Source organism: Olea europaea, chromosome 10 (assembly GCF_002742605.1).
Source record: "Olea europaea var. sylvestris chromosome 10, O_europaea_v1, whole genome shotgun sequence".
Classification (NCBI taxonomy): domain Eukaryota; kingdom Viridiplantae; phylum Streptophyta; class Magnoliopsida; order Lamiales; family Oleaceae; genus Olea; species Olea europaea.
The window spans coordinates 22,129,372-22,142,351 of NC_036246.1; the positions used below are offsets into that span (position 1 = coordinate 22,129,372).

Consider the following 12,980-nt stretch of genomic DNA (forward strand, 5'->3'; position numbering starts at 1 on the left):
TCTCTGTTTGAGCCATATTTTTCATATCATCATAATGAGAAAATTAACTATTGGAGAGGAGGTTAGGTCCCACACATGAAATAGCAGGTTAACAAAGGCGGTTGGACTTGTATAATAACAATCCAAATTTTCATTTTTTTGTCCCAAAAATTTGATTCAAACAGGGGCTTAGTTTGTTTTAGATTTATTACTAGTGAGATATAAATATATATTAAATTCAATGAATTAATGACATAAAAGTAGACGGGTAAAAAATATATGGCGAAACCGACGGTTTAAAACCGGACCAAACCGTTAGGTTTAGGTTTGAGTTTTTTTCAAACCGTTCAAAATGGTTTGGTTTAGGTTTGGGTTTTTCTCAAACCGTTTTAAACAGTTTGGTTTGAAAATTTGTCAAAAACCGGTAAAATCGGACCGCTTACACCCCTAATATAAACTGACAAGGTGAATTATACACTTAATGACAATGTGTGGCTCAACTTGGTAGCTCAATAAACTCCAATGTTGCTCAACTCAGATATTATCTAAGAAGAAAACGAGTGACAAAATGTATGAATTTGTAACTCAGTGAGTGAATATTTCGCAAATAAATATACTTTTTCCATTTATGCCAACTTTCTAAAAATTGATATATAATAAAAATTTCCATTTCACAATATTATACGCTAAAATCTTTATTTTTTAAACTGAATAAACTAAATTATGAAATGTGATAAGTTATATACTACTAAAAAATCACACCAAAAAGGTACCCGAAATAATCATACTCATATATCGATTAATTTTGATATACATGGCAAAGTTATTAAATTCTAAAATTCTATAATTATGGTTATACGCGCTCAGAGCTGTCCAAAGGCTATATATGGTCATACACTATGGAAACACGTTCATAATAGTGCATAGAGGACAAAATAACCATATGGGATCCTACATTGTGGAAAAAAAAGTGCAGATTAGGGTAAAATCACCTTAATACTATTCTGGTGGTTGTTAAAATAATTTTCAATATACTGAATTATTTAATACTCTTATAACATACAAATAAAATGATTTAACTAAATTGAATTTAACTTTAAAAGAACTAATTATAAAATTCACTTTATTCTAAAAATCATTTTGTCAAACCAATTATATGAAATAATCAACTTTCTAATGTAATATAAATTAAATAAATATTTATTTTTGAAAAATAAGTTTTTTCTGCTCACATAATACAAGCTACAATCTGGTATTGTCGGTAATCTTTTCCAATCTCCTCGTCACTACTTGAAATAGGATGCAAGATAACTAATTTTAACTACTATCAAATCAAGAAACCTTTAATAGCTAATGCTATAATACTTAAACCAAGTTTCTCATTACCAGATTCCACTTTATTCTAGTCCCTTTATTAATAACTAATTCATCAAGATAACCTTCATTCCAAATATACAAATAATTACACCATTCAAACAACTTAACTTTCATCTTGCTCCGTAAAATCATGCTTTTATTTGAGTATTTTATCACCACAATCATTTCCATTAACAACACTTAGTCCTTCTTTGAGCCCCATTTTAATGGGAAAAATGAATTTTTGAATAATGTATTGGTGTAAAATATGTGGTTAAAAAATAAGAAAAAATTTTGGATTTGCGTGTAATATTATTTTATTGAAGAATGTGTGGTTGAAATTATGTCAAAACACTGTTAAATAATTTATTTTCTCCAAAGAATGAGGATCAAACAAGGGCTTAATCAAGAATCCCAAATAAGAATTCCAGAATTTGCCGAAAAATTAATATTGCTAACCTTAATTCAAATGAAAATTTATCAATCAAGTAACTTGAGCAAGAAGAAATTATACCCCTTTCACTTGATCTGAAAATTAAAACCACAAATCAAACCCTAGGAACTTTAACATAAATTGTTTTCTACCTCTTGAAGAAAATAAAAAGAAAGGAGAATGAAAATCAAGCTCGGACTACCTCTTTTCCCTTTCACTTCTCTTCTTCTTTCTTTTCTCTTTTATTATCCTTTCTTTCTCGGTTTCTACTTCTCTCGTTTCCAGCTATCTGTATGTGCATAATGAAATGAAAAATTATTTTTAAACATGACATTTGGACTCCACTAACCCATTTTGCAAAGGAAGTCTCTCTTCTTCAATTTAGCATAGCATTTAGTCCTTTAACTTCCAATAATATATAAGTAGATCCCCAAAGTTAAAGTTTATCCATCTTAAACCTTAAAATATTGTAAATTGTAAAATAACCCCAATAAAATAATTTACTTCATTTAAATCCCTATTTGATTTAGATTTTGAAGAGTCAAGTTTTTATTTTTAACCAAATGAAACAAGTTGTAACATTATTGATAACCTATTTTTTAATATTATTGATATTGTGAAAAAATTTAATAATTTTTAATATTTCTTATTGGATACTCAGTCAAAACATTGAGTCACTGGTTCAAGAGTTTAATAATGGAGCCTTAATTGATCGGCCATTGCTTGATATAAATTTAAATAAAAATATCTTTATAATAGAAATATACTACGTGAAACTGGTAAAAATTTTAAACTCAAAGCATTAGAAACTTATGGCATGAAATTGGTATAGAATTAATAAGATAAAATGCTCAAGTATTCTTGTTTTTGGCTTTTTCAAAAATTAATGACAAATATAACAAGTTTTAATCTTCTTCATTGATAAGTGCGTTTTGTACACTTGTTTGAGCCATATTACTAACTTTTTATGTCGACAACATGTTGATTCCTATTTAACTTAGGTTGATTTTCTTTTGTTTCAGTGTTGCACCTGTTTCTAAGCAATTGAAAAAAAAAAAGAAAGAAGAAGAAGATGGAAATCTAAAGTTCGAGTACCAAATTCCAAATATTCGATAGTGGATTTGGACCACAAAATGATGGTTGGAGATCACATATTATAGTCAAAGTATTTTCACAAATCAGTTTTCAATTGCACAAGTTATTTTCCATATATTAAGCCTCATAAATCCTTTTTTGACATAGCAAACGTTTAAATTAGAAAATTGATATTTCAACAAGAATTTGTAGTTATTTAATTTACCTATTAATTACACTTTGAATAACCTCAATCTGATATCGATAGAGAAACTTATCATAAAAATACAACTTTGGAAGGAGTTGTATAACTATATGGGTTGGGCTATCACCAAACCCCAAAAATTGGTAGCAAATCTTGATACATTGGCCTAAGAGATCTCTCGGGTTAAGCTGAGGCTGCTGTCCTGCCTGTCGCTATCAGATGTTTTGTTTCCTTTTGATTTCTACTCCAATCGCCGTAGGCAAAATGCATTCAGATGTCTGTCTCCTTTCGAATTCTACTCCAATAAGGAAACTCCTTCTTGGACTTTTTCTTTGTAAACTTTTGGGAAACTTTTTAGAGACTTATGAATGCAACATGTTGATTCTAAATTAGGTTGACCAATTAATTACAAAAAGAGGCAAAGAACAAAGCAAGATCAAATCCAAGAATTTTCAGGTGATGAACTATTTTTATTTCTTTTATTTTCTTCCTCCTAGCATGTTAGACTATTATGAATCTTTTATCATGAATTTTTAACTTTTGATTTTATTTATTTATTTTTTGACATTCAAAGCACATTTTTGTTTATAATGATTGACATTTATTCTTCTTTACAATTATATGTGTAATGGTTGTATGAGTATTGTATCTTGTTTTACCATCAAGAGATTGAAAATAAGTTAAAATAGTATCAATTATAGTAGGGTCAGATAGAAGATAGAAATATACCGTTATACTCTATGTAATTTTTAGATTTTCATAAAGATTTAATACATTTCTACATGTTAGCATTCGTCACAGAAATATAATCGGGTTATAAAAATAGGTTTGATTTTACTGGAAAGAAATTGTTTAACAAATTAGAAATATTGATCTTTATAATTGAATAGTGTTGTCAAATTCAAATGTTCGAGGTTAAAGGGGTTGATATAAGAGGATACGAAATCTTCCATCATCATATTTTGCATTGATTTTAGTTTAGTCAGGTCTTGCATTCATAAGTATATTAGTTAATACAATTTTGTTTTTAAAAATCATCAAATTATATACTTTTGATTAAGGATAAGTTAATTCAAAGTTAAACCAATACAATCTATGTAGGTATGATACTTGAACTCAAAATTTATTTTACTACTTGTTGATGATCCCGCACTTGTGGTATTTCAAATGAAGAATATTTTCATAATAAGCTTTTGGTGTCATTGTCAGGAATTGGTACTTTAGTTTAAATTCAATTTATTAGTGATAGTTCATATTTTACATGTATTTTTGTATTTTTCCCCATTTTAGTTTGTTTCTGTTTTCCCCTCTTTTTCAGGATATAGAAGGATCAAAATTAGCACGACAACAAATGACTTTGGTTGATTTCAACAAAATTCTCGTATGTGACTTTATTATAAGACAACAACAATTGATAGCCCATGAAATTGATGAGATGTAGGAGATTTCACTATAGGATAACGGCTACGAGATATAAAAGCGTAAATGTGAACTTAATGAAACTAGGGCTGTAAGCAAAAATCGTCAAATTGGAAAATCGAACCGAAATCGTATTTTAGAAACCGTCGATTTGGTGTCACGTGGACCCGATCAACGAAATGATTTTGAACCAAACCAAATCGGTCAAAATGATTTGGTTTATGTTTGAGAATTTTAATTGCGGTTTAAAACCAAACTGGACTGGCGAAAAATTATATAAAAATAAAAAAAATGAAAAACTGAAATTTTTTGAAAATTCATCCAAATATGTAAAATTCAATAAAAGAGATCCTAGACCTTCGATGATAATATTTGCTACGAATAAAATTTCAGATCAATAATTTTTTTGGAACAAATTAAGGTAAGAATCTGAAATTAAATGCATTTCATAACATCATACAAACTTGTGTAATTGTTATGTTTAGATATTATAAACAATTACTTTAGAATCTGTTTGGGAGTGATTTTAAGAATTGATTTTTTGATCGTTAGAAGAAAAGTGAGGTCCACCTGTGAGAAAAGAAGTCAAATATGACGGCTAGAATAGTCAAATAACGGTCAAAAAATCAATTTTTTGGACCAAAAAGTTACTCCCAAACGGGCTGTTATTATTGTGGTTGGTTATTCTCTTTGTCTAATCAGTATCATTTTTTCAGATATAAGGTCTTGTTGGACATCATTATATTTTTTTGGGCCTTATATCTAGTTTAGAAGACTTGTATTGTAACGTTATTATGTCTTCATTAGCTTAAAAAATGTGAACAAAAATTAAAGAAAAAAATTATGTTTTAGTTTATTGTGATTTCACTTTAATTTAGTTAGTATTTTAAATTTATAGTAGATATATTTAGCTCCTGTTTGAGCCATATTTTTCATATCATAGGATGATACGAAAAATATGATGATCATGAGATCTTGTTGGACATTATTATATTTTTTGAACCTTATATTTAGTTTAGAAGACTTATATTGTAATATTATTGTGTCGTCATTAGCCTAAAAAAAGGTCAACAAAAATATTTAAAAAAAAAAATTTATGTTTTAGATTATTGTGATTTCACTTTGATTTAGTTGGTATTTAAATTTATAGTAGATATATTTAGCTCCTGTTTGAGCCATATTTTTCATATCATAATAAGAAAATTGATCGTTGGAGAGGAGGTTGGATCCCACACATGAAACAGCAGGCCAATAAAGGTGGCTGGACTGGTAGGATAATGACTCAAATTTTTATTTTTTGTCTCAAAAATTTGGTTCAAACAGGAGTTTAGTTTGTTTTAAATTTATTGCTAGTAAAATATAAATATATATTGAATTCAACGAATTAATAACATAAAAGTAGACTGACAAAAAAATAAATGGCGAAACCAACGGTTTAAAATCGTACCAAATCGTTAGGTTTAGATTTGAGTTTTTTTCAAAGCGTTCAAAATGGTTTGATTTGAAAATTTGTCAAAAATCAGTAAAATCGTACCGCTCACACCTCTAAATGAATCTGCCTTAAGTGACTTGCATGTTGCATTATTTCTCTTACCAAAATTTGAATTGAGTGATTTACAAATGAAATTATGTCTTCCACCACCAATTATTAATAGATATCAATTAAGGGAATCACTTCTATAGGGCTTCCAACAAATACAATAAGAGAAAAAGACTTTCCATTAAGATGTCGTTGTTTCTTTATCAAAAGTTTTTGATATGGACGTTGAACTCGAAAAAGCTTCCACTAAAGGAGATAAACATATAGAGGAGGAGGAGATCATAATAGAGCAAACTAAAGACATTTAACGATGCTGACCTTACTCATTACAACCAACATTACAACTTCGAGGTCTCAATCTTACGAAAAGAGAGAGAGAGGGGGGCGGGCGGTCACATGACCGTTCAACCATAAAACCCTGTCGGATTTGACCATTATCATCAAGATTGGTCCGGAGTTCGGTTCACCTACTCTCTGGCCAGTCGGTCCAAATTTGATAACTATACTTTAAATGCCTAGCCAGATAAATACAAACCAACATTTTAATTTGGTTATTATTCCTGATCACTTGGTTAGGTGTACTCCTCTCATAATTTTAACAAAATAGACTATTACCAGTCGTATCCTACATAACATTTTCACTTGACAAAAGAAAAGTTATCATCAGCAAAGAAATTAAACAAAATTCAAGAGAATTTTCCCCAAAAGAAGGAAAACTAAATAAAATAAAGTACGAAGAACAATCATAATGTTTCCACATTTATTTGGTCCTAAGTAACAACAGTTACTACAACACATTGCCAAGCTGATCTATTACAAACACTATTTCAATATGAAATGGTAAATTACACAAATATTTAGTTGATTTTCATTGATTTACAATCATAATGTTTCTACATTTTTTTTCAGGGCCGAGGTAGACAGGGTCGGTTTTTGGTTGGTTTCAAGATAGGAAAAAATTTACATTATGTTTTACGCTCCTTACTCTTCGCCCACGGGCCTCCAGTTCTTGGCAAAAGCTTCAATGTGCATGACAAGGTGCCACATCAGATACTGCAATACTGCAACAACCCCTCTTCCTTTCATACTGTTACTGTCGATGAGATCCACGAGGGCATAAGAACCTAGAAAAATCAGCATGCTAAAATCCCACGTTACTGATATCCAGAACCCGGCTCAAGTTATAGAGGTAACTCGATCTTCTCAGACCATTTGAAGATGTCTGAGTACACAAGATCGCCTCCCAACTCTTCTCCCTTAGCCCCAGCAGCAATTCGCATAATGTCTTCAATTAGTGCAAAGTTTCCCATTATATCAACATGGGCTCCGCTCTGAGTGCCACGACCTTCAAGAAGACTAGATGGAGGAGCATGATCGTACTCCCTTATGTATGTTGGAATTCCCGAAGGATTGAATCTTGTTTTTCCACGCCACCCTTTTGCACTCATAAAGCCGGCACTTAAAACAGGCACTGTCTCATCCCCGTCAATAGTAAAAACACCATCTTTTAAACAACTGTCTTCATCATCGTCATCTGCTGATGTATCGATCTGAAATGGAATATAGCATTCTGCTGCTGGAGCCAGCCTGTAAACATAAGCTCTTTCTGTTGGGACGCCAACTCCGTACATCGAGAAGATTTCCATGTCAGGAGCATTTGGCAACCTGAAAGATCACGTATTTTTGAAAAATGGTCTTACGAACCTGTAATGATAGTAGCAAAAATAGTGCAATAACTGCAAAATGCCACTGAAATAATTCCTTAATGTTATGGGTAATTAGATTTCAAAAATAACAACATTCTTGAATTACTAAAGGAATAAAATAATATCCGCACATAAGATGAAGGAATAAAATGCAAAATGCCTTACGTTGTTTCCAATGGATTAGACCAGTATTTATAGTGCTGATACTTCGGGTCTTCCAAATTGTCAGCTATCCCATATGAAAAATGAGCACTACCACGTTCCATCATTTTAGGGGCAACAAACTGTAGCAGATCTAAGATCTCTGCGGCTGTATAAGTTTTATATTCCGCAACAGCTTTGATGCCACCAAAACCCATGTCATGATACTCTGTCCATACATCACGACATGTGTGATTAGCAACATTGCTACCCTTCACAGCATCCTGCATGGGAAAAACCACACGTTCACATTAAGTTCTGTCAGACTTCTCTTGCTGCAACGCAGATTATGCACTTGAGCTGAGTGCAACATTTTAAGATCTTAGTTTAGCCGTAATCGAAGACAATCTATAGAATAAAACTTGACTACTTAAGTAGAGAAGAGCCAAGGAAGAAGCAGAAAATGAAATGTTTATTTTAGGAAAGAAAGATCTTCATTTATTAATAATATCATGTAGAACATATTGTTCCCGTTTTATTCTGTTCCCAAAATGGTTAAAGCAAATTAACAGATGCAATAGGACATGGTGCAATCAAATTTCTATACGGAAAGTCAACTTATACGCGCAACCATTTCACATTTTATTGTGATTCCGAAATGCGATGTTCCTCTTGTACAACATGGTCTTTCAATACAGACTTCCTTTGTAGTCCAACTGAAAGGTTGTTCAAATTTCAGTTGAAAAAATTTCTCCAGAATATTTTTCTCTTACTTTTCACCATGCCATAGTTCTGTTTCAGTAGATTCTGGGCAGATGTCACTGTTTCAATTTAATCATTGTTAAACTATTGCAGAAACACAAACAGTTAGGTAGCTATTTCAAAGAAACATCCACCACAACAAAACACGGTGTGAAATGGAAGATAACGGCATTAAATGTTGAAAACTACCAACTAAATTAACACTTCATAGAGGAATCTGATTTCTAATTAAAGAATTATCATAAATGTTACCCGAAAGTCGATTCTCTCAATCTCTGAAGAATGTGCCTTTGCCACATCTTTTCCAAATGATATTATTCTTCCATAATTGACATGTTTTACTTTAGATTCAGTTGCTTCATCCTCACTAGTACCATTGTTTCTTTGCCTCCTTTTGCTAAGAACATAGCCTTCCTCAGGTGCCCAATCAAGACCACCCCAAATAGTGTCTCCACCTTTTGGTATCATTGACATGGTTGAATCCCATGTCCTAGTCATCTTCATTATGTGCTGTAAAGTTTGAATGTGAAATAAATCCTTATCCAGAACTCCAGGAGCTATAGCCCTGCAGTTCAGTTGATAAATTGTTATAAAGTAAGCCTGCGGAGTTGACTTGAGAAGACATAGTGGCTACTTTATAAAATTGTTTCAGAATTTACCTTGCAACAGCAATATCCCTTGCTTCGGCAGAGAAAAGCCCAGAGACAGCTTTTGGAACACCTAAAAACGGACCCCCAATGTTCACAACCGTCTTTATATGCTTAGCACACCAATCTGGACCTCCCCCTCCACCCATTGGAGCAGGGGCCTCCACCCACTTCATGAAATGCAAAAAGTACAAAACACCCATTGAATGTGGAATTATAACTGCCTTGTTGCCGCCATTTGTAGCAACCATCAGTTCTATATTACTTTTTATCCTGCTCAGTGCCTGGTCACGCACCTATGAAGAACATAGATATATCAAAAAATTGCTTATCAAAAAGTGCCTGTCACAAAAAATTGCAAGCACACGAGGATGTGAGCAAGTGCTTTAGACATGTACCTCCGTATTCTGGAATGAGAGTCTCCAATCATATGAAGCCATATACATAGTTTTTTCCTCGTACCCAATCCGAGCAAGATTAGCAATTAGAACTGCCCAGACAAAATATCCAGGAGCAAAATAATCTGCAGCAACAAGACCACTGACAGGCCTGACCCTTATTCCAGGAGGATCCAAACCAGTTTCGTTGTCTAATGACATATGCTCCACCCAACATAAAGGCCTGTACGAAGTAAAAGTTACTTTTGCGGTTCCTTTTTGCCATGTATAATTTTAAAAGTTACCTTCTTACTAAAAAAAAAAAAAAAATACTTTTCTAAAAAGTAAGTCTTACTTTTAGGCTTAGCCAAACATTCTCAATATTTAGCCGAAGGCATGATAAACCTCAAGGAGCTTAAGAATGTTCAAGGAAAGGGAAGAATTGGATTTCTTCTTTTCTTCTGATAACTAATAAAAAATTGATTTAAGAGCTTTTTGGGGAGATTCCAATACGCACAATCTAAGAATGCAAACTGCTTGAAATTTAACTATATTTAAGTAATGGAAGTTATAAACATAAAGCAAGTCAGCAATTTAGAATTGAAGGGGATTCTGTTCACTTCCTACAGCACACAGTTTCAAGGTCAAACTAGGCAGTTATAATGAGAAAAAATTGCTAACAATTTTGGTGAAGAAATTCAACACAATCTACCTCTTATTTAGAAAGAATTTAAGATGCTGCTTGGTTTCTTCACAGTTACATATTGCTTTGAGTTTTAGCATCATGGATGCACATGGAAAAACAAACGAATCAAACGAAAATAAAGAAAAGCGAAGAAAATAGACGTCAAAGGCGTAAAGGTTTTATATTTGAATATCTGGATAAATTATTAAATATAAGCAAATATAATCTTTGGAATAAAACAAGCCTCAGGTTTATAAGTGCAGAATAGAGATAGAAGGTTGGAAAGCGTATGTGCAGTCCCACTCAACACATCAGTTCCTCACAGTTATGGCAGGAGAATCACTTAATTGGAAGCCTTGTTAAGTAACAAACTAGTGCAAGGCAAATAGATCAATAAAGTGAACCTGTTTTAAACTTTTATAATTTGATTTGGCCTTGCTTGTGTATGTTTTAATTGGTAGGTGGGTAGATCCCAATATAAAATCCTCAGTTTTTCACTATATAATGAAATGCAATCACCTTAAACTCTTACCGCAATACCAAGTCAGTGTATCAAAATTCAAAAGAAAACTCTACATTTGCCTTCACGTCAATAAAGAGATCCTATTTCCATCTAAGAAACAAAGAACAGCCACGAAAATTAGCTCAATTTCAAGACAAAAAATGCCCTCGACTTCTATTTCTCAATCTTCCATCCATATAAAAGAATATTCCAAAGAAATCAAGTAGATTAGGAATTAAACACTACTTCAGCAACCATTCTTATGGAAATGGTTACTGCATTTTGTATGAAATCATTTGCTTTGGATGCTCAATAATTACAAAAAAGCCACTTGAAAAAGTTCTAAATTTCATATATGTAACCTTAATCTATAAATACATATTATTCCTTTTCAAGATTCTCAGCAATTATTTCTCATAAGCAGAGAGTTATTACTAGTCCCACAATGGAAAATAGTAAAAAAAAAATAAAAATCATTTACATATTTCCTTAAAATCGCATCTTTAATCCTATATATACACAAAAAAATCTAAAAAACTCACAACATAAATGAGTAATTAAACCCACAACACACATAAATACCTCTTGTAAACTTCCCCGAATGTCCCGCCCCAAAGCCTTTTACGGAACAATCCATCAGCACATTGGTGTCCCTCCCAGAGCTCAAGCCCACCAGTAACAATCCCCGGCACAAAAACCACAGGATGCTTGGCCTTCAATCCCTCCTTCTGCAACTTTACGCCTGGCGGGTCCGGCATCGGCCCCGTTATCACCTCCGTCATGTATTGCGGGAACGAAGAAGGCATCATGTTGTACAGAAACAATAGCACCCACCACACCACGCATATGCACCCAATAAACCAACAGCAACTGTCAACACAATTCCACTTGCTCTGCTGCTTCTGGGATTTTTGAATCTCAATTTTCTTGTCAATTATCTTCTTGTCCTTCTGATTCCCATCTGGGTTCGGATCTGGAACCTGGGTTCGTTCATTTTCTGGGACTTTCCTCCTTCGAAGCAGAGACATTGATTTTTTAAATTTTTTTTCAGGTTTCTCAATATTACCAGACTTTTACTGCTATTTTTCGTTCTTTTCTTTCTGGGATTGCGGTCGTGGGGTGGAGGACGATGGAGGAGGCACGGTGGTGAGAATTGGTAGAGGAACTGCTGAATTTATTACAGGCTTGGGATTGGGTGGTCAAAAGAAGCAGGAATGGACAAATAAATGTTGTAACGTGGCTGCAATTTATAGATGATGTTTGTACACTATCTTCAAATGGACGGTTATAGAAATTTCATTTATGTAAATAAAGCTATTTTTCAGACTGGTTTATATATATATATATATATAATATTTCTTACATTTCCGTGGTAAATTGGCTTCAATGATCTTGAATCTGACTCCTTTGCTGTTTTTGTCCAAATCGTTAAATGTCGGCATTAATGGTGTTAGATCTATGTATTTTTTTTTTTTTCCACAATTTGTTGATTTCAAAAGTGCATGAACAGAATCTCAACCACTTCCTCCATATTGGCATTACTTGCATACTAGAACAAAGCAAAGGTTATCAATAGAGAAAAAAGTACGTTACTCATTTGCATTTCAATGATCAAGTCAAGTGTTCGTAAAAAATTCGCAAGTGTACGAGTTCGTTGTACAAATAATAATCGTGATAAAAGAGTTATCGTCACATAGGAAATAAGACTCAATTTTAGTTTATTTGATATATTTAAATTTATGATCGTAACAAAAGACGGTTGGTTGGTATCTAACTATGTTTTACAACTACAAAAGCAATAAAAATTTGTGTTAAAACAGAAATGTGGATGCTTGTTTGAGGATGAATTGAATTCGAGACATGGTATTTCACTCCACAGTTAGCCAACAACGGCGCAAATAAGCAGTTGCAAAAGTGATTCTTACCATTACTAATAATTGCCCTTGAGGTGTCATATCTCTTGAAAATATTTTTCTTCAAGAATTGAGTCACCACTCAGCCATCATTAGTTGGCAATGTCACAACCTCAACCCACTTAAACACGTAATCTACTATCGTCAATATTTATTGTTGACTGTAGGATGAATGGAACGGTCCCATGGAGTCAATGTCCCAAACATCAAATATCTTAACATCTAAAATACTATGTAAGTT

The 12,980-nt window shown here is 32.7% G+C and overlaps 1 protein-coding gene across 1 annotated transcript; it reads right to left on the reverse strand.

Moving 5' to 3' along the window:
• Positions 1 to 6,737: 6,737 nt before the first annotated feature.
• LOC111401505 (phospholipid:diacylglycerol acyltransferase 1) lies at positions 6,738 to 12,055 on the reverse strand. The gene is made up of 7 exons (XM_023029271.1): positions 11,910 to 12,055; positions 11,409 to 11,867; positions 9,661 to 9,883; positions 9,275 to 9,558; positions 8,868 to 9,180; positions 7,878 to 8,137; positions 6,738 to 7,671 (listed from the first exon to the last, which is right to left on the reverse strand). Exons 2-7 carry the CDS (start codon positions 11,852 to 11,854, stop codon positions 7,188 to 7,190), a joined length of 2,010 nt encoding a protein of 669 aa, XP_022885039.1. The 5' UTR covers positions 11,855 to 11,867; positions 11,910 to 12,055; the 3' UTR covers positions 6,738 to 7,187.
• Positions 12,056 to 12,980: the final 925 nt, after the last annotated feature.

Excerpts from the sequence above, each read along its gene's own strand:
- LOC111401505 (XM_023029271.1), bottom strand. The coding sequence starts at position 11,854 with ATGTCTCTGCTTCGAAGGAGGAAAGTCCCAGAAAATGAACGAACCCAG. Across the intron at positions 9,884-11,408 it reads TTCGGGGAAGTTTACAAGAG|GCCTTTATGTTGGGTGGAGC; the intron begins GTATTTATGTGT and ends TACTTCGTACAG. Across the intron at positions 9,559-9,660 it reads TCTCATTCCAGAATACGGAG|GTGCGTGACCAGGCACTGAG; the intron begins GTACATGTCTAA and ends TGTTCTTCATAG.